The 25,085-nt window shown below is 32.1% G+C and overlaps 9 protein-coding genes and 1 pseudogene across 9 annotated transcripts, besides 1 other annotated feature; 5 read left to right on the forward strand and 5 right to left on the reverse strand. All coding sequences in view use genetic code 12, as the record gives it.

The window, feature by feature from the left end:
- Nucleotides 1-52: 52 nt before the first annotated feature.
- On the forward strand, nucleotides 53-2,704 carry CD36_43080 (DNA repair protein, putative; the record flags this gene model as incomplete). The annotated part of the gene is made up of 1 exon (XM_002419925.1): nucleotides 53-2,704. The coding sequence occupies one exon, from the start codon at nucleotides 53-55 to the stop codon at nucleotides 2,702-2,704; it is 2,652 nt and encodes an 883-aa protein (XP_002419970.1).
- A 7,876-nt stretch (nucleotides 2,705-10,580) lies between these two features.
- On the forward strand, nucleotides 10,581-11,693 carry CD36_43090 (conserved hypothetical protein; the record flags this gene model as incomplete). The annotated part of the gene is made up of 1 exon (XM_002419926.1): nucleotides 10,581-11,693. The coding sequence occupies one exon, from the start codon at nucleotides 10,581-10,583 to the stop codon at nucleotides 11,691-11,693; it is 1,113 nt and encodes a 370-aa protein (XP_002419971.1).
- A 917-nt stretch (nucleotides 11,694-12,610) lies between these two features.
- CD36_43100 (inositol 1,3,4,5,6-pentakisphosphate 2-kinase, putative) lies at nucleotides 12,611-13,696 on the forward strand (the record flags this gene model as incomplete). The annotated part of the gene is made up of 1 exon (XM_002419927.1): nucleotides 12,611-13,696. The coding sequence occupies one exon, from the start codon at nucleotides 12,611-12,613 to the stop codon at nucleotides 13,694-13,696; it is 1,086 nt and encodes a 361-aa protein (XP_002419972.1).
- Nucleotides 13,697-13,960: 264 nt separating this feature from the next.
- Nucleotides 13,961-15,184, reverse strand: CD36_43110 (oxidoreductase, putative; the record flags this gene model as incomplete). The annotated part of the gene is made up of 1 exon (XM_002419928.1): nucleotides 13,961-15,184. One exon carries the CDS (start codon nucleotides 15,182-15,184, stop codon nucleotides 13,961-13,963), a length of 1,224 nt encoding a protein of 407 aa, XP_002419973.1.
- Nucleotides 15,185-15,612: 428 nt separating this feature from the next.
- Nucleotides 15,613-16,956, reverse strand: CD36_43120 (NADH:ubiquinone oxidoreductase; the record flags this gene model as incomplete). Its single annotated transcript, XM_002419929.1, has 1 exon — nucleotides 15,613-16,956. The coding sequence occupies one exon, from the start codon at nucleotides 16,954-16,956 to the stop codon at nucleotides 15,613-15,615; it is 1,344 nt and encodes a 447-aa protein (XP_002419974.1).
- A 391-nt stretch (nucleotides 16,957-17,347) lies between these two features.
- Nucleotides 17,348-19,477, reverse strand: CD36_43130 (vacuolar transporter chaperone, putative; the record flags this gene model as incomplete). The annotated part of the gene is made up of 1 exon (XM_002419930.1): nucleotides 17,348-19,477. One exon carries the CDS (start codon nucleotides 19,475-19,477, stop codon nucleotides 17,348-17,350), a length of 2,130 nt encoding a protein of 709 aa, XP_002419975.1.
- Nucleotides 19,478-20,292: 815 nt separating this feature from the next.
- Nucleotides 20,293-20,751, reverse strand: CD36_43140 (annotated as a pseudogene).
- Nucleotides 20,293-20,751: a sequence feature (in-frame stop codon; apparent functional, but hypothetical gene in C. albicans).
- A 648-nt stretch (nucleotides 20,752-21,399) lies between these two features.
- On the reverse strand, nucleotides 21,400-22,551 carry CD36_43150 (D-amino acid oxidase, putative; the record flags this gene model as incomplete). The annotated part of the gene is made up of 1 exon (XM_002419931.1): nucleotides 21,400-22,551. One exon carries the CDS (start codon nucleotides 22,549-22,551, stop codon nucleotides 21,400-21,402), a length of 1,152 nt encoding a protein of 383 aa, XP_002419976.1.
- An 800-nt stretch (nucleotides 22,552-23,351) lies between these two features.
- Nucleotides 23,352-24,059, forward strand: CSH3 (amino acid permease-packaging chaperone, putative; the record flags this gene model as incomplete). The annotated part of the gene is made up of 1 exon (XM_002419932.1): nucleotides 23,352-24,059. The coding sequence occupies one exon, from the start codon at nucleotides 23,352-23,354 to the stop codon at nucleotides 24,057-24,059; it is 708 nt and encodes a 235-aa protein (XP_002419977.1).
- Nucleotides 24,060-24,320: 261 nt separating this feature from the next.
- Nucleotides 24,321-24,854, forward strand: CD36_43170 (NADH-ubiquinone oxidoreductase subunit, putative; the record flags this gene model as incomplete). Its single annotated transcript, XM_002419933.1, has 2 exons — nucleotides 24,321-24,377; nucleotides 24,660-24,854. 2 exons carry the CDS (start codon nucleotides 24,321-24,323, stop codon nucleotides 24,852-24,854), a joined length of 252 nt encoding a protein of 83 aa, XP_002419978.1.
- Between the last annotated feature and the right edge of the window lie 231 nt (nucleotides 24,855-25,085).

The raw sequence follows: 25,085 nt of genomic DNA on the forward strand, positions 1-25,085 counted from the left end.
TGCAACATTTAATTTTATAGAGATTAAATTTTAACCCTTTGGAAATTCAAACATGCCAATCACATCACTTGAATCGTACTTATTTGAACGCAAATTAGCACACACAAGCTCTATTGAGATCTTAGAAAATGCCGTTATCGGGATCGACGTTGAACACTATTTGAGTCGAATTTACACTTTTAAAAAGGAACAATTTTTGCCAGCAATTGGAGGAGCACCTTCCTCATTAAGAGATTATATTAAATCAGACTTGAAGGTGTTTCAAGAGTTTAATATTAAACCCATTTTTGTTATATCTGGGTTACAAACTCAATTGCAACAAAAGTATAAAAATGATTTGAACGAATTTGATACACAGCATGTTGAAAATATTTGGAATAAAATTAATACCAAGGATCCTTACAGTCATGGTTCTCATCATCAACATCCTCATTTTCACAATGCCATAATTGAGAATTTCCGGAATTTAAATGAATCATTGCCGATCTATTCCATGATTAACTATATAATCAAATTCTTCTTAGAATTTGACATTGATTATATGATAAGTCCCTACGATGCATCGTTTCAATTGTCATATTTTTATCAACGTGGAGTCATCGACTCAGTATATGGTTCAACCGATTTGTTACTTACTAAAATTGATAAGTTTATTTTAGGAATGGAATTTCAATCAAAGGATTTCAAATTTGTCAATAAAAGTAAAGTACTAAAGGCATTGAATTTAAATGAACAGCAGTTTCTTGATTTGTGTATAATTGTTGGCTGTGGGATCCAACCGGAAACTTTCCCGCTATTCCCAGCATTATCCAATAAACCACCTTCGGGGGGAAGTGTGTCATCATCTTCGTCAACATCCTCATTTGGAATGGGTAGCTCTGCTGTTGTTAGTGGTGGTGCTGGTGGTACTGTTGTTGGACCAGGTGCTGGGTCGCAGTTGAATTATTTCAAGATTGGATTGGATACTCTTTATCAGTATGCTCAATTCAGCGGAGACAATTCGAGTTTATTGGGGTATATTATTTCTCTTAATAATCCTAAATTATTAGACTTGTATTACAAGGGTGTGTGTTCTATCCGGTATATACCGATTTTAAACCAGGAAGGGTATGTCGAATTGTACCATGCTGCTATGGCCAAATTAGGATTGAGTGAAAATATTGATTATTTGCATGAGGAAGAAGAAGATGTCGGTGGTGAAGTACAAGAAGAAAAGCAGGAAGGTAAAATTGGAAATGCAGAGGGTAAACCAACAAAACAAGAAACAGGACAAGAGGGTGACGCAAGTGATGAAAGATCAAGTATTGATTCTAGTATTTCCCATAGATCAGTGAGGATCCCAAATGATGTTCATGAAATCATATCACAAAGATTACCACCTGAACTCTATTTTTACCAATCTATGGGATTATTGCCTTTGTCATTATTGGGATCAATAGTGAAAGGAGAATTAGAAATAAGACCACCAATAGAAGGTAGCACTGGCAGCAAGAGTAATGAATCGTACAAGAATTTGATTACCCTGAAGTTTTATGAGGAATTGTTAGATTCACAATTCAATTTATTAACTCAGTTTTTGGCTAGATATTATCAAGTAAAAAAGATTAGAGTTAAATATTGGTTTAAAAACGATATTTTAGAATTGAATAATCGATTCACACCCCCAATTAGCAAGAAATTGAACAAATTTATTCTTGCTAATGATGGGAATGGTGAAAATTTTGTCATTAATAGGTTTTTCCAATCCAGGCTTGATGGCGAATATACTTCAACCAAAACTGTTGAGACAAAGGATGATATTATTTCCACTGTCTTATTGAGAGTGTTGCATCTTTATGGAATTGTGAATGAAAAATCGGAGCTATTGACCATTGGAAGAATATTGGTCGAATTTGCCAAGAGTGCTGATAACGAAGTGAGTCAAGAAGAGGTTGAGCATATAATATTGCTTGTATTATTATTGAATTCAAAAGTATTGACATTAAATGAACCAAGCAAAGAGTATACTGATGTTTCTAATTATTACAAAACAAGTATGTTAAATCAACAACAAAACCCCAATCAATTCAGCAAACAAGGTCTTACAGCTGATGTGATTAAAAAGATCACCTTAATTTCAAGGATATTCTCGTTCAAGAAATTAAATGTTTCACCAATTAATTATCAAGGCCCGATTTCTAGAAGCTTATTGAACTTTAGAAGTCATGTTGAATTCATCAACCACAATTTGATTAACACTTTGCAGTTGGTCCTCATTGATTTCGTAGTTCGACAGGAGCAAAATAATATTAAAACTGAATATGAAACTAAAGATGATTGGTACAAATTGATTGACCAATTGCCATTTTATAAAGGTTTGGATAATACATTAATGGGTGTGATTAGTGAAATTTATTTTGAAATGGCAATTAAACAAAAACAAGAACAACCACAATTGACGAAGCAAGAAATAATTAAGAATTGTCAAAATCATTTGAGTGAGCATATATTTTTGGTTAATATTCCATCCTTTAACATTAATGTCAATGGTGTTAACTCGACTTCTAGATCGCAATTAATCGATGATTTCAAAGGAGGGGTAGAGTGGTGGAAGAAATTCATAATATTGATTGATATCATAAATAAAACTGACAAGAAGTTGGTGGATGATAATTTGTATCGAGAAATCAAACAAACAGACGAGTTTTTGAAAGAGTTTGTATAGACTTGAATATATTTGAAATCTTATCTTCTGTTTTTTTTTTTAAAAAAAGGCACTTTATATTACAATTAAACTCTTTCGTATAGAGATACTCTATATCTAAATTAAATATACAGAATAAAAAATAAATAGCAATACACATCAAGCTCGTTCTGCAAAGCAATAATACTATCATTATCACGACTCTTATGATAGCATGAATCTCTGGAGTCTGGGTGGAAAGGTTAAGATACCCCCATCTACTTTCTAGTTCCCGAGTGCCACATTCATAGAATAGCCATTAAAGTATATTATTTTCCTGTTAATTGAGATCTTGTTTTGGAAACTGTCAATTCAAGCTATCAAAAATGGAGTGGAAATATTGGTCCGGAAATAAACATAATAATGAAATATGAAACGAAAGAAAAAAAAAAAACCACTCCTATCAATTTAATAAAAATCAAAATGTATAACTTTATTGTTATTATCTAACATTATCAGCAAATATAGCAAAAAAACAATAATCTTAAACAAAAAAAAGGTGAAATAGTATGGATGAAAAATACAGGTTGAGCTAGAAATGGTAGAGGGGTGATGAGGTGGGTTATAGGCAATTTCCTTGAATAACTGAATGTGACTCAAGAGATAAGGATTGACAAGGTGATTGGGTTGCTAAACTGAAATAAATAAACTCTAAATTGAATTGAATTGAATCCGACAACTGATGTAAAAGAAGGTTTTTCAACCGAGTCTTTATTTAACCTCTGGATTATTCTTTACGTATTTCTTCACCAAATCAGGCTTTCTCAGTTTGACGTTATCGATCAGCATCCAACCGGTTTTTGAATTTTCAAATTCAATTTCTAAATAGTAACCACCAGGACCATAATCTCGATGACCAATTATGTTTTTTATTATTGGTTCTGTATTACTCATGATAGAATGTTGCTTTCAATTATATGAGTACGGCGTTCAGGTATAGATTTAGATATACGCAAATATGACTCCTTTGTTGTGTTTCTTCTCACCAATTGGGATGTGTTGATGGAAAGCAATGTTTTTGATTGTGTTAATCTCTTGGGGGTGGAGGAGTTGAAAAGATATTTTAAAAAGAAAACACAAAAATTTGAATTGGAAGCAAGAAAAGATTGCAAATATGGAAGGTAAGTTAGTAGTGGTAGTGGTAGTAATAGTAATGATCTGAAGAAGAAGACAAAGAAGATAAGTATGATGAGGGGCGGAGAAAACGAAGGATGGGAAGCTGGAGGGGGTGGAGGGCAGGGGTTGGGTAAAAGAAGGCAAAAAAAAGAAGGACAATAAATTTGGGTGGCTTAAAAACAATTGGAAAAAAAAAAGAATAAAATTTTCAGGGGGAAATTTACCACTTATTTATGTTTGTGGAAAATGTCTTTTGATATAATTACTACTATTGTGGTCAATGTATAACAATAGTAAATAAAGTGGTATTAATAATGGGGAATGTCTTGTTTTATGTATACGAAAGAAATAATTGTCACTGCCAGAGCAAATCCCTTTTAGTAAAATTGGAACAAGAGGGATTCACATTTGGAGAATCAACCACCATAAAGAATAGGAGCAACAACAAAAAAAAAAAAGAGTCAAAAACAACTATTTGAAAGAAAATGAATTATGAGTTACCTTACTAAGAGTGAAGTTAATTGACAAATGAATCACATATAAGAAAAAGTGCAACAGGAAACATAACCCTTTGTTTTTAGTTTTGCTGGTGGATTCCTAATTTTAGAAACTTGAAAATACAAATATTGAAAACAATCACTAAATGTAACACAATGGTCTACATTCCTGATCATGAAATATATGCAATAGAGTGAAAAAAAAAAAAAAAAAAGATAATTGGCGACTTCACTTATCAGCTCGGTTTATAAATATTTGGGTCAACACAGCTTCACCTCGACCTCTTTTTTCTCTCGCAGAAAGATTCAAAGTTAAGCTAATACTACAACATGAACAAGAACATAAATTCAAAATATTCTAAAAAACTGAAACAAAGACAAAGCTTCAATCGAAAAGAAACTAAGAAAAAGAAAAAATCGGAAATAGAATAATGTTGAGTGGGTTTTTTTAGTGTTGAAGAAAGACGCGCCTGTGTTTGTGCGTATGTGTGGTAAATATCAAATTAATCTACGACGATGATGTAATGGTTTGCAGTTTTGGGTGATTGTTGAAGAAGTGGTAATAAAAAAATTTTTTTTCTACTCTCCATCTTTAACCGCGCGACAACTAAGGCGCGGTACGGACAGGAAACCGATAATCGTGTGCTTAATCAATAGTAATCCCAAGTTTTGAATTCTGCTTCTTATCTTCAAGTTATATGTTGTTCATTCTATTCAGCTATCACTTTTCACACATCGCAATAATAGGAACACTTGCAGATATGTTAAATTGAATCTAGAGCATGGCAATTACTTGTTTTCTTGGAACTATAGTCAAGATTGGTTATGAGTGGAGAGATGAGATTTTCAGTATTAATGTCATTTGCACGACTTTTGCAACACTTGTTATACATCGTTTGAGATTGATTGGCATTACTTCTGGTGGAAATTGATATCAACTCGCTGTCGCCAGTTCTTAATTGAACCGGAAGAAAATATGCTATTTAAAAGATTTATTTCAAAAATATAAAAACGAACATCTACATATATATCACAACTTTAAATGAACTTGACCAATTACAAGCAAATGGACAACGGCAAATAGAAGCACATCTTTTAAACATCTTTTCCTAACAAAAAAGTAGTAGGACTAACGCTATACCATTATTCATCGGTGTGCTCCAAATGGTAATCCTGCAAATCAGGATGGTCATCTAAATAATCATCAGTCATATCGGGAAATTCTTCTAAAGCGTCATGTAGTGCAAACCATTCTATAATACCTCCTTCAAATAGAAAACGAAGAAATACACCTCTTTTAGTCTTTTTATTAGCCGTGATTCGCAAGGCTTCCCTGGCTTCCAATTGAGTCATTTATTCCACAATTAGTAAAATTAGTATTGCCGACCGTGTGAAGATATGAATATTGACAATTGAAAATGAAACCAAAACAAGATTCTCTTTTCTGGTTTGGGAAGTATAATCTCAAAATCTAATTAAGAGAAACCAAGAATAATAAGAATATAAAAGTGGAAAGAATGAAAGATATTATGATTTTGATAATGAAAAAAAAATACAGCTTTATATATACAAATGTTACTCCCCATCTGTGTACGTTTTATGTCCGCAATAGCGTCATCCACAAGTTGAATAGTCGCTCCAGCTTGTTGTATTTTTAAGATATGACGAATAAAAAGTCTGAAAAATTCTTAATGATGTGTAATTGTATTCTTTATTTTAATAAAGAAAAGTTCAAAACAAGGGATCAGCTTTTGAAGTTTAATTCTATCTATCCCTCTTTCTTCTATATCAATTAAAACTTAATAGTAACAATTGTTGGAAAATAAACTTCTAGTCGTCATTTAGGTGAGGCTGGGCAGTCTACAATAAAATCAGCGATTTAAGAGCCTTAGTAATGGTTGTACTTCAGGATCTAATATTCTTCACACATCAACAAAGTCTTACAGACTATAATAAAATGTCACTCCTTGATTAATGTGTGTTTATATATTAGATGATTATGGATTGGTAAACATTTGTAATGAATCAATTTTTCCAATCGAACATTTATGATGTATCATTAAATGTTGTATATAGTTTTTGTTTTAAATTTGAGTTTTAGGTTGCAACAAAGTAAGCTGTGGCAAATTTATAATCCCATGCAATTTGTTTGACTTTTACTAGAAGCATTTTGCTGTAATTATCACATTCTTGTAACTATGTTTAGCTTTTTGAAAAACTTCTCATACCTATATTTCAAATCAGGATTTTTACGAAAATAATTTAAATTGTTATCAAAACACCAAAAATCATATATTCATTTCCAAAGACAAATCCCCTCTAACACACTATGATTCATACATTGCACACACGTAATACGTTCCTATCTACAAGTTGTGTGAAAATTATCTACTTAAAAAAATTTATATACCTTGATCTCACAGTATAATTCTAACTTGACCACAAAATTAGCTCAATTCAACAAAATTCCACACATATAGCAAAACTTTCAAAAATCATCCCTTCACTACTAGCACCCATTTCTCCTGTATTTTTAGCCGGGATTATGTTCTGCATGATACTCTTGTAGATCGGGATATAAATGTAAATAGTGAAGAGTCAATTCAGGAGCAGTTTGTATGGCAATGTGTAATGCTAACCACGCGGAATGACCCGTTATAAATAACACATAAAGAAATGTACCTGTAGGGGTCTTTTTATGATTCAAAATTTGGATTACTTTTAAATGTTCCATCTACTTCAAAAAAAAAAAGGGGGGGGGAACAACAAAAAAATATATAATAAAAAGATCTTATCGTTGTATATATCACAAATTGAAAATTGGAATATACATGAAAAAGGCAGATTCACTCTAAGCAAAAGCCAAACAAAAGGAAACCAGAAAAGAAGTAGCTGTAATTGTAATGATGCAAAGAACTCGTTTATATATAGAGAGATCGTATTGTGAGTGTGAGTATATGCATATGCATGAATGAATGAATGGGTTAGTAACAACTTATACCAGAGAGATGACTTTATTGTTTATTTGGAAACTGTAATTTTTTCAATCAATTTTATTACAAATTTAATAGCAAACAATTCAAGCAAAAACAAGAATACAAATATCTGTTATTCAGTTGTCTATCTAAAATAATTCAAGAGCAAAATGAGTAAAAAATGAATTAGTACCTGAACTTTTTGTTATCTTTTAGTCGAGATATTTAACAATACAATAAGTGCCACCACCACCACCATAGGCAACATAAAAAGGGCATTGCTTAAAATACAAAATTATGAAAGCATAATAATAGCAATAATAACCTTATTTTTCATTACAATCCAAGAACAAAAAATAGGCTGTGATTCATTACACTCTAAATCAACTCGTTCCAGTTTGATAACAAGAACAGAACAAATAAAATGAAATCGCGTAAATTTAAGAACAGGTTGTCAATTCAACTAAATTCACAATATAATTGATTTATCTTGTGCCTGGAATCAATATTTTAAAAAACCTCTTTTACTTTTTATCAAAAGTGTATTGTATATTATCCTTTTAATTTTGACTTCTAGATTTGATGCAAAAACTGTTATCTACAAATACTAACATTTCTGATTGAAACTAACAAAGAGGAAAGATTTCAGTAATGAATAGGGGGTTCTTGTTGTTGTTGTTTTTGTTGTTGTTGTTGTGATTGATTATATAGTTTGTCTTGTAGAGTGGCATCTTTTTTAGACGACAAGAAAACAAAGCAAAACAGACGCGTGTAGGTCTGGAAATTGATAACAATGTGTCACCAATTTTTACTATATACAATGAATAGTTGTCTTGTAAATTAACTTAAATCAAACTTTATCAAATATTTGTCTACTTCTTTTTTCTTTGAGTTCCACCTCTTCTGTGATATGTATTGTTTATGGCTAATTGGAAAAGAAGTCGAGGAATGTAATGTTGATAAGTTTCTGACAAGCAAAATCACCACCATTTTTATGCTCTCATTTTTTTTTTTTTGCAACCACTCTTATGGATATTCAAGTTCGTAACTGTTTGATACTACAAATAAATACATATACTTCACATTACACAGAAAAATACACTATACACTATACACTCGGTCTATCACGTTGACCCAAATTTAATTTAAACCATCATCTTCTAGTAACCGTTTCAAAAATGGAAATAAATTTCTTGCTACACTAAAAGTGGTGATAAATCAGCCAATTAGTCAATTAAAATCAAAAACATAAGATTTTATGAAAATCGTCGCAGATAATCTTGTCAAACCTATCATTCTAGTTCAATCCATGACAAAACTGTCACCAATGTAATCTAATCACCTTTAGGGAAAATATTTGCTTCTTTGAATTTTTTCACGTAATTACGAGTCAATTCTGGTTTGGCGTTTTTCAAATATTCATAATTAATGAATCCTCCAGTTCCATCACCAAATTCAACTTCAACGTATATTTTACCATCGTCGTATTTTTGATGACTAATGATTTTTTGAATATTAGGTTCAGGGTTCTTGAATAATACCATGACTATGTTGACTTATATAGAACTTTATTTGGGTTCAAATATTGTGGAGGTATTTGTGTGAGACGTATAAACAAGTAAGTTATAGATATACAAGAAAATGAAAACGAATGGCAAGGTTTGTATATATGAACTATAACTTTGGGTTTTCAAAAAAGTATGAATTCTTTAACTCTGAAATTGAAATGATAAAAAAAAATTTAGGCGAATTGTGTTCACATAAGAATATATATATATAGTTAATGTAATTGAATGGTGGTGGAAATAGTGGCTGAATAATTTATTTTAAACCATGTTTATTGGCAGTTCATGATTAGATCATTCTTAGGACTCTGAAATTAAAATTTGGAATAAAGTAAAACCAAAAAAAAAAAAAGAAAAGGTAAAGACAAAGCTTGGTAGTTATATAACATAATAATGTTGGATTTGACGTGTTTCAGATAATTATAATTCATTCATTGATATAGCAAAGGAAAATATGTATAGAGTATAATCACCTTTTAACAAAGTTGGGTTCAAGAAAAAGGTAAAAATAATACAAACAACAAACCCGAAAAGTAGAATAATTGTGATACGTAATAAAAAAAAAGAAAATAAGACATTTTCCATTATCAATTGAATATGTGTAATTTAATAGGCGGTAAAAGTTTAAATGAATAGTTTTGTTTCCTCAGTGGAATTATCAACTAAGATCGTACTCGTAATATCTTGAATTCCTAAATATGAATTGTGCCAGACCTTTTGAGTCATACGTTTAAAAGTTTCACTATTTTGAAATTTTCAGAGTTCATATTGTCCAATTCAGTTTTCCTTGCTAAATGATTTTGTTTGACTAGCACTCCTTTTTTTTCATTTTTATTTAGAATTTGTTGATGATTTTAATCAATGTAAATTTGTAATTATCACCAAATTCTTTATTTTTAGACTATTTTGATTCATTCTGCTTGACTTCGTCTTGTAATGTTTAATTTAATTTTTTCTTTGTATGTGTATATGTTGATTTTGTAAGTTTATACTTTTTAACTTGGTTTTTGTATTTCGTGTTCCTTGAATTTGTTGTGTTCTTTTTATTCACTTTTTTGATTCTAACTTCTGTTATTTTACTACAACACTACTATTTATCAGGTGTTTTACAATTCTTATTTTGTATATTCATGGCACTTTCTGCAATTAAAATTAAACATCATACTAAACACAATGAAATCCGAACAATATCACAGTCTTTGCACCGCCTTGATGTCATGTGTTCTTGTACCTTCTAATTAAACTCTATATATTCACCTACTTTTTCAAACAATAGAAACAAAAAAAACGTTGATACAGTTACACGAGCAAAATCCATCATATGCTTAACAACAACACTAATGCTTTCGCAGCCACTAAGAAATTTGCTCCCCTCCGTAACTCATATCTACCCCTAAACTATCTTAAAACTCAATGCTCCAAATGAAATATTACACTAGTCTACTGATTTCAATTGTAAACCAATTGTAAATGTTTGGCAACTGGTATTACAAGTTTCCCTCAAATCTATCCAATCACAAACTATAAAAAAAGTAACAATGTCACGTGATACCGATTATAGATTTCTGTATTTATAGCGCAAACGAAAAAAATTCCTCATTAACAACAACGATATCAAAATACCAGTGGAGTTGATGTTTACATATATAATCTTGTAACACGGACAACAGACAATAAGCAAGGGTCAAATAAACAACAGCTAGAGATGTTGAGTACTTGCAGAAACAATCCAATAGTGGCTAAGTCATTTAAATATTCATCTTTAACAAAGTCCTCAATACGACAAATTATCACGTCAACTACAAACAACCAGCAAACAATACTCAATAGTGATACAATAATCATTGACAAGCCATTGGTAACAGGATCAGGTCCTTTTGTTGAGGTGCCAAAATTTAAACCGATTGGCAACCCAGCCAATTTCTTACAAGTCGTTTTACCTCAATCATCAAAGTTGAATGTCCGCTCAATTTCAAGCTCAATAATTGCCATTGACAATAGTAGCACAAAGCAGAAACAAGATAATGAAGCATTTGTTGTGACCAACAAACATTCAGTAATTGACTATCAAGAAATATATAGTAAATGCAGTCTCAACTTGATCATTCAAGGTAACAATGAGAATAACTTCAAATTGCTTGAATTGAAAAACCAACAACTGCAAATCCAAGATGATTGGATAATTCTTCAAGAATCTAATTTAATTGGTTGGATTGATAAATTCAAACTAAATATTGAATCAATTGATTTATTAGAGAAATTTTCAAGTTTAAAAATCAATGGTAATGGATATATTTTAATTGATGGTGGCAGTAATGAAGTTTATGAATTGAATTTACATGAAAACGAAGACATGTTGGTCAATTTGAACAGTCTAATTGCTATTAATAAACCGTCATCTTCAATTACAACAGATTTGAAATATCAAGTGATTCCTTATTTTTACAATATAACCAATCCAATTAACTCATTGGTAAGAATCCCCAAATTCTCAATCCCTAAATATGGAATAGCGAGCGAATTATTTAATCCAATAAGAAAATCAATGAACACGTTCACTAGCAATTATAAGAATTTCGTCCAAAACATAAGAAATGAAGCAAATAAGTATCATTGGTTGAAAATCATTCGAGCAACCACAATTAAAATTTATCAATGCATTTATAGTAAATTGTTTTACAACAGTGAAGGAGTGTTGTTAAGAAGAAACCCCATATTTATGAAGATTAAAGGTCCTGCTAAACTCATTATGAACAATAACGAAACGATAAATAACAACCGATTATTCACTTACAAAGAAATTAAATCAATCAATTAACATTCAAAACAAGAGCATAGCAAAAGATAATTGCTTAAAACAAGTTCCTGTAATGCTTGGAAAGGAAACATAGCAAAGCCAAATGATTCTGCAAGGAGTATAATTGGTCAACAGCTGACTTTATAGTAAATCAAATTATGTAGTACCACAATTGTGGTTATGAATTGTTAAATTATAATATATATATATATACTGTATATATTGGATCAAATAGAGTCATACGTTATACCAATTGAAATAACAAGATACATAAATCAAAAAGAAAGATTTACGATTTACAACCCACACGAGTGAGGAAGCCAGATGAAGGATGAAATCAAACGAGAATTGAAAGAAACAAAGCAAAAAAAAAAAAAAAAAAAAAAATTCTAAGGCGGCCCAGAAGAGATCGGTTGAATCGTTCCTGCATATACTTGGGGCGGGCTATTTTTTTTTTTTTGTGTGGTACCTAGTTTATTTTTTATTTTCGTTCCCTTTTCCAAAAAAGTTTAAAAATGAGCAAAGTCTATTTTTATCTTTGAAACCAAATTTTTAATGATTTGTCTCAAAGCGAAAAGAAAAAAAACGATTCTGTTGAGAGATATAATCAATAAAACTTAATAAAAAGTTTAAACACGCACAAATTTCTTTAAAATCAAAAGAGAATTTTTTTTCTTTTTATTTGGAGATCATTTGTTCAATTCATTAATCCTTTATCCAACAGTAGTAACCACAACGACTACTACTTCTTATAGTGAACTGTCGTGTTATCAATAATCACTTTATACTGATTCACAATTACTATTTTTTTTTTTGTCTGGAGATCCGGTTATTCCTTGGTTATATCTCGTTCAAAACAGTACAAATATATTACAAATTTTGACATCAATTTCAAGGAAGAAGAAATTAAAAAAAAAAGAAAAGCTTAACCGTTACAAATGGAGATTTCAAAAATCACTTCACCAGATGATTGGGAATATTTTGCTAAGGGAGCTGCTAATATTTTGTTCAAATATACTGGAAATAACGATTATTTGAAACGCAAATTATTGAGATTACGATTACTCAAACAAGAAGAAGAATATATATCCACATGTGAATTATATGATTTCATCGAATTGAGATGTAAAGATTTATTTCCCAATCAAATTATTGATATCCAATTAACAGTTTTGGATTCGAATTTTACTAATAAGTTGAATAGTCAAGGAAATAAATTGATGTTGAATGAAAGATATGGGTTATTGTTACCTAATATATTGGATGGCGATTATAGAAAGATTTCCTTACTGCACAAATGCCAACTATACTTCAATGACAACCACCAAGATATCAATTCCGTGATTTTTGAAATTAAGCCAAAATGGTTATACGATAATTACACCGATAATTATTGTCGAACTTGTTCTTTAAATCAATTGAAAAAAGTTCCAAGACATTTTTGTCCCTTGGATTTATTATATACTGAAACTATTGATCAAGGTTTGAATGATTTGTTTGCACCAATCCCGCAAGATATATATGCCAAAATTGAAAAATTGATCCCTTTAAAGAAATTAACAACAATCTATTTCAATAATCCCGATAATGTTTTTCAAAAGTTAAAGCAATACCAAAAAATTAATAATAAAAACGATCTAATTAAGAACTTGACGTCTTCTAGTGATGTGTCTCAGAACCTATCCTTGGTGATGACATTAAGAGACGTTGGGTTGTTTATCAAAATTGAGAAATTTGATAAAAACAACCATATTCACACGTCGCACAACAACATTAAAAATGTTTATCGTATAAATGATAATGAACTGAATGGGACTAAAGATCAAGATCAAGAGATTGGAACAAACGATCAAGAAGATAATGATGAAAAGTTTTTAATCACGTGTAATATTTATGATTTGGATTTGAAATCGAAAATGAAATATAAACATTGGTTAAAAGTTGAAAATGATTTGCAAGAAATTTACAATAGTTCCAACCCTAATTGGAGATACTGTATTAAGTATGATCAAATTCAACATTAATATCAGTTTGGTACAACTACAATCTAGGTATAGCTTTTTTTATTTGTTTCATTGAAAATTCTTTTTCGTCTATAGACTTGCATTCTTCATGGCATTAATATTATTAACTTGTATTCTGTTTTCATGTGTTTTCTCTATAGATCCTATCAGTCATTCGATTGTTCACATCTGTTATTGAATGATATCATCGAGGAGATTGAATCGACGTGTAAAAGTTGAAAAAAAAAAAAAGGTCCTGTGTTGCAAATATAATCAATGGTTTTATTATTTGACTACTGCCCCTATAAATCTCTTACATGTTGCTAACCGATAATCCTGATACTCTTGCACCATTGATATGGGGTTGATCTCCAAATTTCTCTTCACTTCATGGATTATCTTACCTTCACCACCAACAATGGTCAATTTATGAGAATCTATTTGATCAAACGGAATTCTTGACAATTGCAAAGGATTCTCAACTATGGAATTATAAACATTAGTTCCAGCTTGAATTCCAGTATGGAATGCCCAACCAGCTGATTTAATTGTGGACAATTCAATCAAATCCCCCACAGCGTAAATATTTGGTATGTTTGGTATTTGCAAATAATCATTGGTTTGAATATTATGATTTGCAGTTATGCGAATGTCTAAATCGGGAGATAAATAATCGAGATTGTTTCTGAAAGAAGTAGCCCATATATTTAAATTTGACTCAATTGTTCTTCCATCAGTAGTTTTCAAATTGTATGTTCCCCTATCGTTTTCTGCTGCTGTAGCTTTTAAGGTATCTATTCTTGTATTTAAGAACACGTTAATATTAGCAAGCTTTAACGATTGTAAGGTTTTGTTTTTGAATGTTTCCAGTATTGGTTCTGGTGGCAAAGTGCCATGAGGATGAATCAAATTAACAATCTTATTAGGATAATGCAATTTAATTTCTGCCGCCAATTCTATACCAACGGCACCACCACCAATAATGCTAATAATTGGACTTTCCTCAATTTTGTTGTTTGTGAATTCAATTTCATTCAAATACAATTCAAATGTAGAAGCCATTGGATTGACTGGCCAATTTCTGTTTCTTCCTGTTGCTAAGATTGCATAGTCATACTCAATGCTTGATTCGTCGATGTCGTTGATAGAGTAACTAATTTTGTTGCTGGCTAATTTGGTTACTTTCCCTTGAATATAATTCAATACCAAATTGTTATTGTCAGTATTTGTATTTCTTGTTAATTGAAGTTTTAAATCATTGGAAGTACTGATCACATTATCAAATTTTAAAAAATCACAAAATGGAACATATTGTTTGCTTGCAAAATCTTTGTTAACAATTGATTTTGGTAGTCCTAATATATTCAAGAACCCTGATTTTGGTTCAATTAGCGTGATTGATATTGGTTTTGAAATAGTGCTTAAGTTTTTGGTAATTAACAGTTTTAATGTATTTAAAGCAGCTAACCCAGCGTATGAACCTCCAATGATTACCACTTTTGATGCCATTATTGTTAGATATTGATGAATTGGATCTTGTAAAAGAAGAATAAAAAGAAACCATCAATATAACTTTTGAGTACTATTTATACCCCAAAAATACCTCAAATACATATTAATTATTGCCAGTAGAAATCTTTATGTATTTCTAGAGATGTAAAGGTATTTTTTATTTGATACTTTACTAAAGGGTAGCTTTTAATAAATTTTCGGAATCGGTCTCGGGATCGGATAGATGCCAAGGCCAAGTTTTTTTTGTTCTTTTCTCCATGTACCCATAAATCTAACTCGGTTTTTGACGAATCAACAATGAATATAGCATGAATACGGAGTTAAAGTTGCCCTACAATACACGATTCCAACATTCAAATACCACTTGAATTCCCTTTTCCTCTTCTATTGTTTACACAAAATCTTTGAGCGGCGAGGGGAAGTAATTACATATCTATGGTTGCTCTAATCTTACCTATACAGTAGTCCTCATACTCTTGTTTATAATGTTCATTGTCAACTTCAACCTCGCCTGCTAGTTCGCTGATAATCTCGTTGTTGCCACCAACAATCACCATCCCGTACGGAATCGCATTCAAGTCCGGGAACGGTTCAACAAAAACCCCATTGAATATCAAATGGCTCAAATTGTTTGCCACTTGTCGGCCCATGTACATGGCCCATCCGGCAGACTTGATAATTGGCAACTCCACTAAATCTCCCAACACAAAAAAGTTTTTGATTGTGGTGTTTGTTTCGGGACTGTACAACTGCAAGTATTGGTTGACGGACAAGTTTTTAGTGCTTGTCACGTAATTCTCACAGATGTGCTGAGAGAGGAACCCAATGTTGTTGTGTTTGGAACAGCTCCATATGTTTAAGTTGGAATGGATTATTTTATTGTTTGTCGTTGCAAGGTCGCCATGACGTTTCTCTATCAATTCAGGTTTGATTCTGGTGTTTAGATACACATTTATGCCTGCTCGTTCAAGTGAGTCCTGTGTGAGCTTTTTGAACTCGTTGGACAACGGTTCCTGTGGGAAACATTCGTGTGGGTGGATAAGATTGACGGTCTTGTGTGGGAACTCGGTCTTGATATCCCCAGCAAACTCAATACCCACCGCCCCAGCACCAATAACGCTGATGGTATCGGCATTGGTAATCTCCTGTCGTGTATTATCCATTTCAAGCATGTACTGGCGGTATGTCGTGGCCAGAGGCGTAGTGGGCCAATTTCTATCTCGCCCCGTGGCCAAAATCACATAGTCAAACTCAATAATGGCCTTCTCAGATGCAGGTGACCCAAGTGTATACTGTGCCTTGTGCTGGTCCAAATATGTCACTCTTCCATGCACATAGTTTATGTCGAGCCATTCATTGTCGTTGCCAAACCACGATATGTCGTACTCGTCCTGGGAATCAGAAAATATGTTGGTGAACTGACAATTGTGTAGGTCCTTGAAAGGGACAAATTGGGTCTTTGCAAATGCAGAATCCACAATTGATTTAGGGATGCCAAGGATGTTCAATAGCCCATTTCGTGGCTCTACTATGGTAAGTGACAATTTCCTGGCTGGTGAGGATGGCTGCTTTTGTTTAAAGAGTTCTATTTGCTCATCTAAACGTAGCTGTAGAGACCTCAAAGCAGATAACCCACTATAAGCCCCACCAACTATAAGAATGTTTGTGGTGAATGATTTTGCAATTGGATGCAAATTCCTGTCGTTGAATATAGTAGGTGTTGACAAATCGTCATATCCTTTAGGTAGTTGTTCCGTGAGGTCCGCCATGATAAACAAACAAAAGTGTATATAGATATGTAAATTCCTAATTTGTTTGAAATTCTGCTGTCAAGACGTTGAAGGTAATTTATACTTTTTTTTTTTATTATCTTTTTCATCAAAACTGGACTTTTATTCGCTTTTGGAAAAAGAAATTGTTAGGTTGCTTCCCGAAACGGAGAGTGTTTGCGGAAACATATTTTGAGCAAACATGAAATCAGTTATAAGTTAGGTACAAAAATAGCAACAGTTACGATTTCATATCATATTATATGTTAAGATTTAGCAATGACTATTAATATCAGTTTTACATCAACAAAATCTACAAGATACACTTTCTTGCTAGATTAAACTAAAAAGACTTTTCTATTTTTAAATGACTATAGGAAAACAAATGATATTACAAAACTAAATAATTAATAAAAATTGCTAAAAAGATTACACCACAAATCATATTTGGACCGAATTTGTCTCCATATTCCACAGCTTTCTTTTCTCTGATCATAAGAACTCTCCACAAATATCTATACGTAGAATAGCCAATAATGAACAAGGCAGCAATGAAGAACCCAATAGATGCTGTCAAAGTACTATTAGAACCGTAATTCAATAAAGCAGTGGCGACACCACCAATCAACATACCAACACTCAACCAAGAAAGGAAGGTTCTTTCATTTGCAAGATAAACTTTTGGCTCAATTCTAATTGGAACACAAATAGATTTCCCCTTTGGTAATTTATCTTTAAAAGTACCATTCAAATCAAAATTAGTACCTTCCTTAACAGTGAATTCACGGTCATCTTTGAAATAATTTTTTAATTGATTAAGGAGAGAATTTCCATGTCTTGAGCGATGCGAGTTTTGGAATAACAAAGGACTTGTTTCTTCTAAATCTTCTTCAAGAGGATTGACATCATTAGAAAATTGTACACCGCTGCCACTGTAGCCAGACAACTCTTCTTCGTCCAATTCGTTAGCTGATGTTGAACTTTCAATTCGCAGAGGAGCATTTCTTCTAATCCCGTATTCTTGTTGGATCTTTGGTTTACGGATATCGACGTCCATTTGAGTGTACCAAAATGGTAATAAATTAACATAGTCAGTCAACAATGTAGCACCCCCATGAATGAATTTTGAAAATTTGGGAACAGCTTCAACCAAGTGTGAAGTTACCAAGTCTCTGACCCATGCTGGTGGTTCTTGACCCAATTGAGTTTGTAATTTAACTTCCAAAACGGCATAAGGGAAACGACACACATCTTTCTCTGGCAATTGTGGGAATGGATAATCAACACCAATATCCATTCTTCTCCAGTTACCATGAGTACGATCGTAACCATCAAAATTGTCTTCTCTAACCATTGTTAATTCTGTATCCAAAGAAATTCTTACTCTAGCATCACCTGGTAATTGGAAAGCAGTTCTGTTATAAAATGAACGCATAACAGGACGATATTTTTCCTTCAAAATTCTATATTGACATTCTTTGGCCAATCTTTCTAAATTGTCGATTTCTTGAGGACTCTTTTTACCTTCTTTTCTCATTTTCTCAAAAACTTGACTGGCAGTAAATTCACCTGATAAAAATTGATTGACTTTTTTCTCTTTCAAAGCAAATCTGGCTTTCACTGATTTTTCACCAGTCCAGTCTTCTCTATGAGTCTTTCTTTCAACGAAAATCTGGTCAGATTTCATACCACCATACCATCTCAATCTAATGGCTTCAGCTCCCTCATCTTTTCTTAATCTACCGTAATAAAGATCCATATCCTTGTTATCAAAATAAATGGAGGTAATGGCACTATCTTCTGGTTCAAATTCTTTGTCAGCATTGAAAACCAAAACAGGCAAATGTTTCAAAATGATTAATTTCAATTCAGTAATGTTATCTGGATGAACCCAGTATTTTGTGGTTTGTCTAACGAAATTTTGTTGACCTCCACCAGCAGCAGAATCACCTTTCACTGGATTACCTCTGGTTCTCACTAAATCGTATAATTTAGACAATTTAACAATCAAATTATCGTAATTATCCTTATAGAATGCTTTGGTGTTCAATCTGGCTTGGAACACTGGTTTCAATGTGAATTTTGTAGTTTTATCATGTTTTTTAATGATTTTTTGAAACCCAGTATAATTCAATCTAGTGAATTTAGCCAAATCGTGAACATCAGCAATAATGTCAGACAATTCTTCTTCCAAATCTTGGAAATCTTCTTCCAGTGGTGGATTGGTAATCGAAGGATCGTGATTTTCATAACGATGCAAGGCATCAACAACTTCATAAACATAAGATTCGTTTTCTTTGATTCTTCTATTGACTTCAGTGTTTTTAACTTTAGTAAATGAATAGACTTTGTCTAATTCAGTTTCCAAGGCATTAAGGAATTGTTCTTCCAAATCGTTGTTCCAAACGCCATCATTGTCATATAAACCTTTCTTCAATTGGTGTTTCAAGTCATCATAGGCAATGTAATAAAAGGAATAATTCTTGATTAATGCCTTTCTCAAATGTTCACCAAACTTCATTGCTTAAAGAATCTGGAAAATTTTTTTTTAAAAAAAAAAGTGCTAGGACGAAGAATTAAATATTGGAAATGGGTTGATAGAAGAGAGGCTGGATATGATCAAAAGTGCAGCCAAAAAGAAAAAAAAAAAAAAAACAAAGACTTTGGATGAGATAAAGGGGGTTCGGGATTGTTTGATGAAAGTAAGATGAATTTTTTCAACAAAATGAAAACAACAAGAGTGAAAAAGCTAATTATTTAATAAAGAAATGAATTAATTGATGAGAATTGTTGAACATCCAGATGAAGTTGAAATTAGGTTACATTTTTCAATTTCATAAATCTTATTTATTATTTTACTCTGTCATTTAGTTTCTTGCATGGTTTCTTCTTCTTTTCCTGATAATAATTTATTATTATTACACAAAATACTACTTAATTAATTGATTGGGAGTCGTGGCAAATCTCTCGGTGCACCACGTGCGTATTTTCATACCACCATTTTTTATTTTTGTATTGCATCCAATTATAAAGCTCCCTTTACAGTAACATCTTTCAGGTTTTTTGGATGCCGTATATATGAGATTGTCTTAATTGTTTGTAATTAAAATACATAATTAACAAGTAAAATAAAATAAAATAAATCCATCTGTAGAGAAACAACGTGTATAAAAAGAATTAATCCAGCAATAATTTCGAAATATTTTTGTACCATTATTACATCAATTTATTTTAGCGTATCGAAGTAGGAACAACAGCGAGATCGATCAAACCAAGATGTTTTAGTAAGCTAATAAATATATCATTACTCTATATATAAAAAAAAAAAAAGTCTACTTAATTATTCTCAACTTGATCTTTCAAAACCTCATTTAAATTAATGAATGATTCTTGAGTCATTTTGAATAATCCAAATAAATAAAACACATATACTAAAATGCCAGTGAATTCTTCTTTCTGAGTAAATAATGTCTTGTTACCGTCAATTAATTCATATTTAAAACTATGAGTGCCTCCAAACACTCATGTACTCAACAATTGTCCACGCCAAACCAAACCTTCTTCATTATTTTGCAAGACTTTAGGGTACATGGTACTGGTGTGATTAACCCCTTTCAATTTTAAGTCAATTTGTAGTTCATCTCCAACCTTCAACTCGGGATCTTCTTTATTTGTATACTTTGCAAACTTAACGAAGAATGGGTTCCAATTGGGATAATTTTGATAGTTTAAAAAGAATGATCGGACTTTCTCGGGTTTAGCATTGATGATTATATTGCTTTCAATTGTTTTCATAGTGACAAAAGCTGTGGAGTTTGGTTAGCAAAAAGATAAGGCAGAATAAATATTGTGATTAATCACTATCGAAGGATTGATTGAATTATTTATAATAATAGTTTGTTTTTTTTTTACCTTTTTTTCTTTTTATTTGTCTAATTATGGGTTCTATCATTCAGTATTTGTTATCGTCATTTCTGTCTAAATCGCCCTTCATTTCCCGCACTTCGTACTACTACTACTACTACTACTACTACTACTATTGTTAAAAACTGTGGTATATTTATTGGTATTTCCGTTTTATTGCCGTTCACAATCTCCGTGTATGCACGTTATATGGATGGCTTTCACTGATTTTGTCATACAGCCGTTCTTCTAATCAATCTAGCCCCCACTGGATATAATGTCGTACGATTGGAGTGACATACTTGTTCCTGATAAGGTTGTAAAGGAATAGCACAATACCGAAGAAACATACGAAGTATACTAGGAAAGGGTAGTTTTGTTTCAATAAATGATCGTCTAGCCCTGACTATACCGCCAACTGGCCACTTTCCACAGATGATCAATATTCTAACAAATACGTAATATATTTCTTTGATCGAGTCTTGTTAAAACAATCTATAGTTTATTCTATTAAAAGTTGTCTATTTACAAATGTTTCTATTAAAGATGATGTCTTCTACCTAGTATTTCCATTAACTTTTCATACACTTTTACAGCAGCCCCATAACTTAATTCATACCCCATTCCTCCAGCTCCGTAATTGTTGATGACAAATTGTTTGTTTTCATGTTTTTCCACATTCAAATTCAATCCTGATTTTCTGGCAGGTCTCAATCCAACATTAACTCTTAGTATTTCAAAAAATGGTTTCCCATTATTGACATTAACATCTTGAGTCATTAAATCGGGAAAGTATTTTTTCCCCATTTCAATCAATTGTTCAGTATCAGATTCATTGATACCTAAGAACGAATCACCAATTTGTTTCATACCTCCTAAAATAACCCCACCATTAAATGGACGAGGAATTACAAAACTCCACGATCCATCTTTCAATTGATAAGTTATCGTTTTGTCCAAGTATTGACATTTTTGGTTAGTTTCATTTTCATGTGACGGTGGTTTAATCAATAATGTTTGTCCACGAATTGGATAGCATTCAGGATCAAACCCTCCATTGTATTGTAGCCCATTACCAGTACAATTAATAATGATTGGTGGAGTTTTAGATACGGCTTTTGGAAATAAATCATTGATTTGTTTCAATGAATCTAATCTTATTTTCAAAAAATTGATATTACTATATTCAATTGATAATTTACGGTAAAGAAATTGCAAATACATTGGAGAATTAACTACCCATGTATCATATTCAACCCCTAAAAACCCTGGCTTATCTGTTTTAGGTTTGAAATTGCCAATTTCTTCACTCCATCCATAGGCAAATTTAGAATAATATTCATCTGGGGTTTCAAGATATTCTATCCCCTTGACAAACTTAATACTTGATTCAGGAGATGTCTGGCTCAATTGTTTAAATTTTTGCAATGTCAATCTTGTCAACTTCATTTCTTTCAATTCTTGTTCATTTTTACTTGGGAATGGTCGAAAATGAGCACCAGCCCATGGAGAAGTATATTTGGCCAGATTAGTCAAGTTGGCATTCATGGTAGGTGAATGAGGGCCGTATTCGGCAACTATTGTGATTTCATAAGGAGTATTACAAGCTGATAAGTTTTCAGCAATTACCCATGCTGTAGTGAGTCCAAGAATACCAGCTCCTGCAATAACAATATGAGGCTTTTCAATCATCAAAAAAAAAAAAAATGTAGTATATTCCGAAGAATGAAAATTTAAAAGGAAAATGCTCTAGAGTGATCTGTAGAATATATCAAATGGATTCTACTACTTCTATATATATATATTTCCGTTTTTTCAGGAATTTTTCTTTTTTTTTTTAAGGTTTGACTCATCTTGGCAAAAATTGTAATTATTCCGCCAAGTATCCCGCAATGGAAAAAACAAAATGCCTTAACACTCGTACGACGTGTTGGTTTGAAATGGTGTTTATATCGCTCTATTAGGAATAGAATTCCGGAAGATCTGCTACAATTCAGACCAAAGTTATCGTAGGTAGAGGGTTCCCCCCTCCTTTTTAATTTGCTTCGATTCGGAATTTATTAACCAGTTTGTGAAACATTGTTGGTTTTAGTATTATTCTCCACTCCCCCCTCCTCCTCATCATCTCCCCACATACCAATATTTCACTTCTTGTATGTGAAAAACACGTGAACCCTCTACTATTGAAGTTGTAAAACTGATAAATCGAATATAAACGATATAAGGAGTTGTTATCTGTAGTTTAAAGTTCAAATCCTTGTTACTGATTTTCTAGAGGGTTCTATATGGTTTTTGATAAATGCTGACTCCATAGATGAAGTCATTCTGTAATCACCCTCGCAACTTTCGCACTACCAACAAAACGCCGCCCAGTCGGTGGACTTTTTCCAACGAACGAAAAAAAAAAAAAAAAAAAAAATTGAAGAGCTAGCCTCGTTGTAGACTATCTCCAACTTTTAGCAGCTACTATCTAAAAATACTCCCCTGTGAATATGATGGCATATAAGGATATTGTTCCAATTGGAACTTCATTGATTATTGGATCTACTTGTTTTGGTTTAGGAATCATTTACGGTAATTGGCCATATGATGTCAACACTTTATGGATTCATGATGTTCCTGAAGCATTCGATGCCTCTTTACGTCATTATCAACAATGGGGGAATTCTCCAATGTATATTCATTATACATTACATGCTGTGGGATTGTTAGGTTTGCTTGGACATTTTATCAAATTATATAAACCCGATGAGGATGCTAAATATTTTGAGTATGGAAGTTTAGGTTTATTTATGGTTGGAGTGGTTATTTATTTAACCAATTTGAGAACTGGGGTTAATTCATGTATTGTTGGAGAATGGGGTGATGTTGATTACCAAACTGGAATCAATGTTATGGCTGCTTCTCAAGTGATGATTATTTTTGTTCTTTTGGGTGTGTTATTATTACAAGGTGGATTGTATTATGCTCAATGGTATGATAACAAATTGAAGGAAGAATTCTATCGTCAAGAAGCCAATGAGGCTGCCCTTGCTGCAGAAACACAAGCTAAACAAGAACATGATATTGCAACTAAGGGGAAGAAAGATAAAGCTCAACCTCAAGTGGAGCAAATTGAAGAAGCTGCAAGTACTGCCGCAACAACTGGTGCTTCTGCTACTAAAGGACAAAAGAAGACTACAAAGAAAAGAAAATCATAAACTTGTTTTTATAAAGTGTATATCAATCAATTCAATCAGTTCATTAGTTTGTTAGTTTTTTTGAGTAGTACTATCAATACTTGTACAATTGACACGACTCTAACATACTTTCTTTTTTTTGTTTCTCTGGTTAACCAATAAGGCTCACCAAAAAGTTCATTACCAAAGGAAAGCCCACCGAAAAAAATCCTACATAGGTGCATCTTAATCAAATTGGGAACAAACAAGCTAACCAACAAGATATATACATAAATAACAATTATGAGTGAAGAAAAAGTTTGGGGTGATAAACCAGTTTATTTTAAACAACCTTTCAGAGTATGTTAGATTTGTCTAATTGTTAATGTGTCTTATTGATAATGTCTTGATAAAGGTTTTTCCATTTTTCAATGGTCCTAGAATTAACATAGCTTGCAGAGAATCATACTCAATGATACACAGCATGGGATTGGATAATATCTAATTAGATTTTAGGGTTGTTTTCTTGTTGTATGCCCTAGGCTTACTATAACCGTACACTGCTTTAATCGATAGACTTTCACCAAGACATTCAATTTGTTATTGCAATATACTAACATAAAACAAAAATTTGTAATTTAGTGGATACGTTATCATGCACATGTGAATCCAGCATTATTTGTTTCTGTGGCATTAGGTGTATCAGCACCATTAGTGTTATTGTTGACTCCATTAAGAAGAAAATACTTGTATGCCGATCATGAACCAATTCCTCAAGTTTATCCATTGCCACAAAGACCAAGAGATAAGAATTTAACTGGATTTGATGATGAGTAAGATATGAATAACGATTAGTTAATATAGGGGAGTGAATAGAGAAGGGGGGGGGGGAGGGGGACTATTTAAAAAAAGATGTGTTATATACATTTACATATATTAAAGAAAAATTGGCACCGAGCTGGGTGTATTTTTGGTTGCTCATACATGTATAATACATATTCGTACAATATTAAATTCATTATATTTATATATAAAAGTAAATGAAGAGATCAATGTAGATTCAAGAGA

The sequence above is a fragment of the Candida dubliniensis genome, chromosome 4 (assembly GCF_000026945.1).
Source record: "Candida dubliniensis CD36 chromosome 4, complete sequence".
In the NCBI taxonomy this organism is placed as follows: Eukaryota; Fungi; Ascomycota; class Pichiomycetes; order Serinales; family Debaryomycetaceae; genus Candida; species Candida dubliniensis.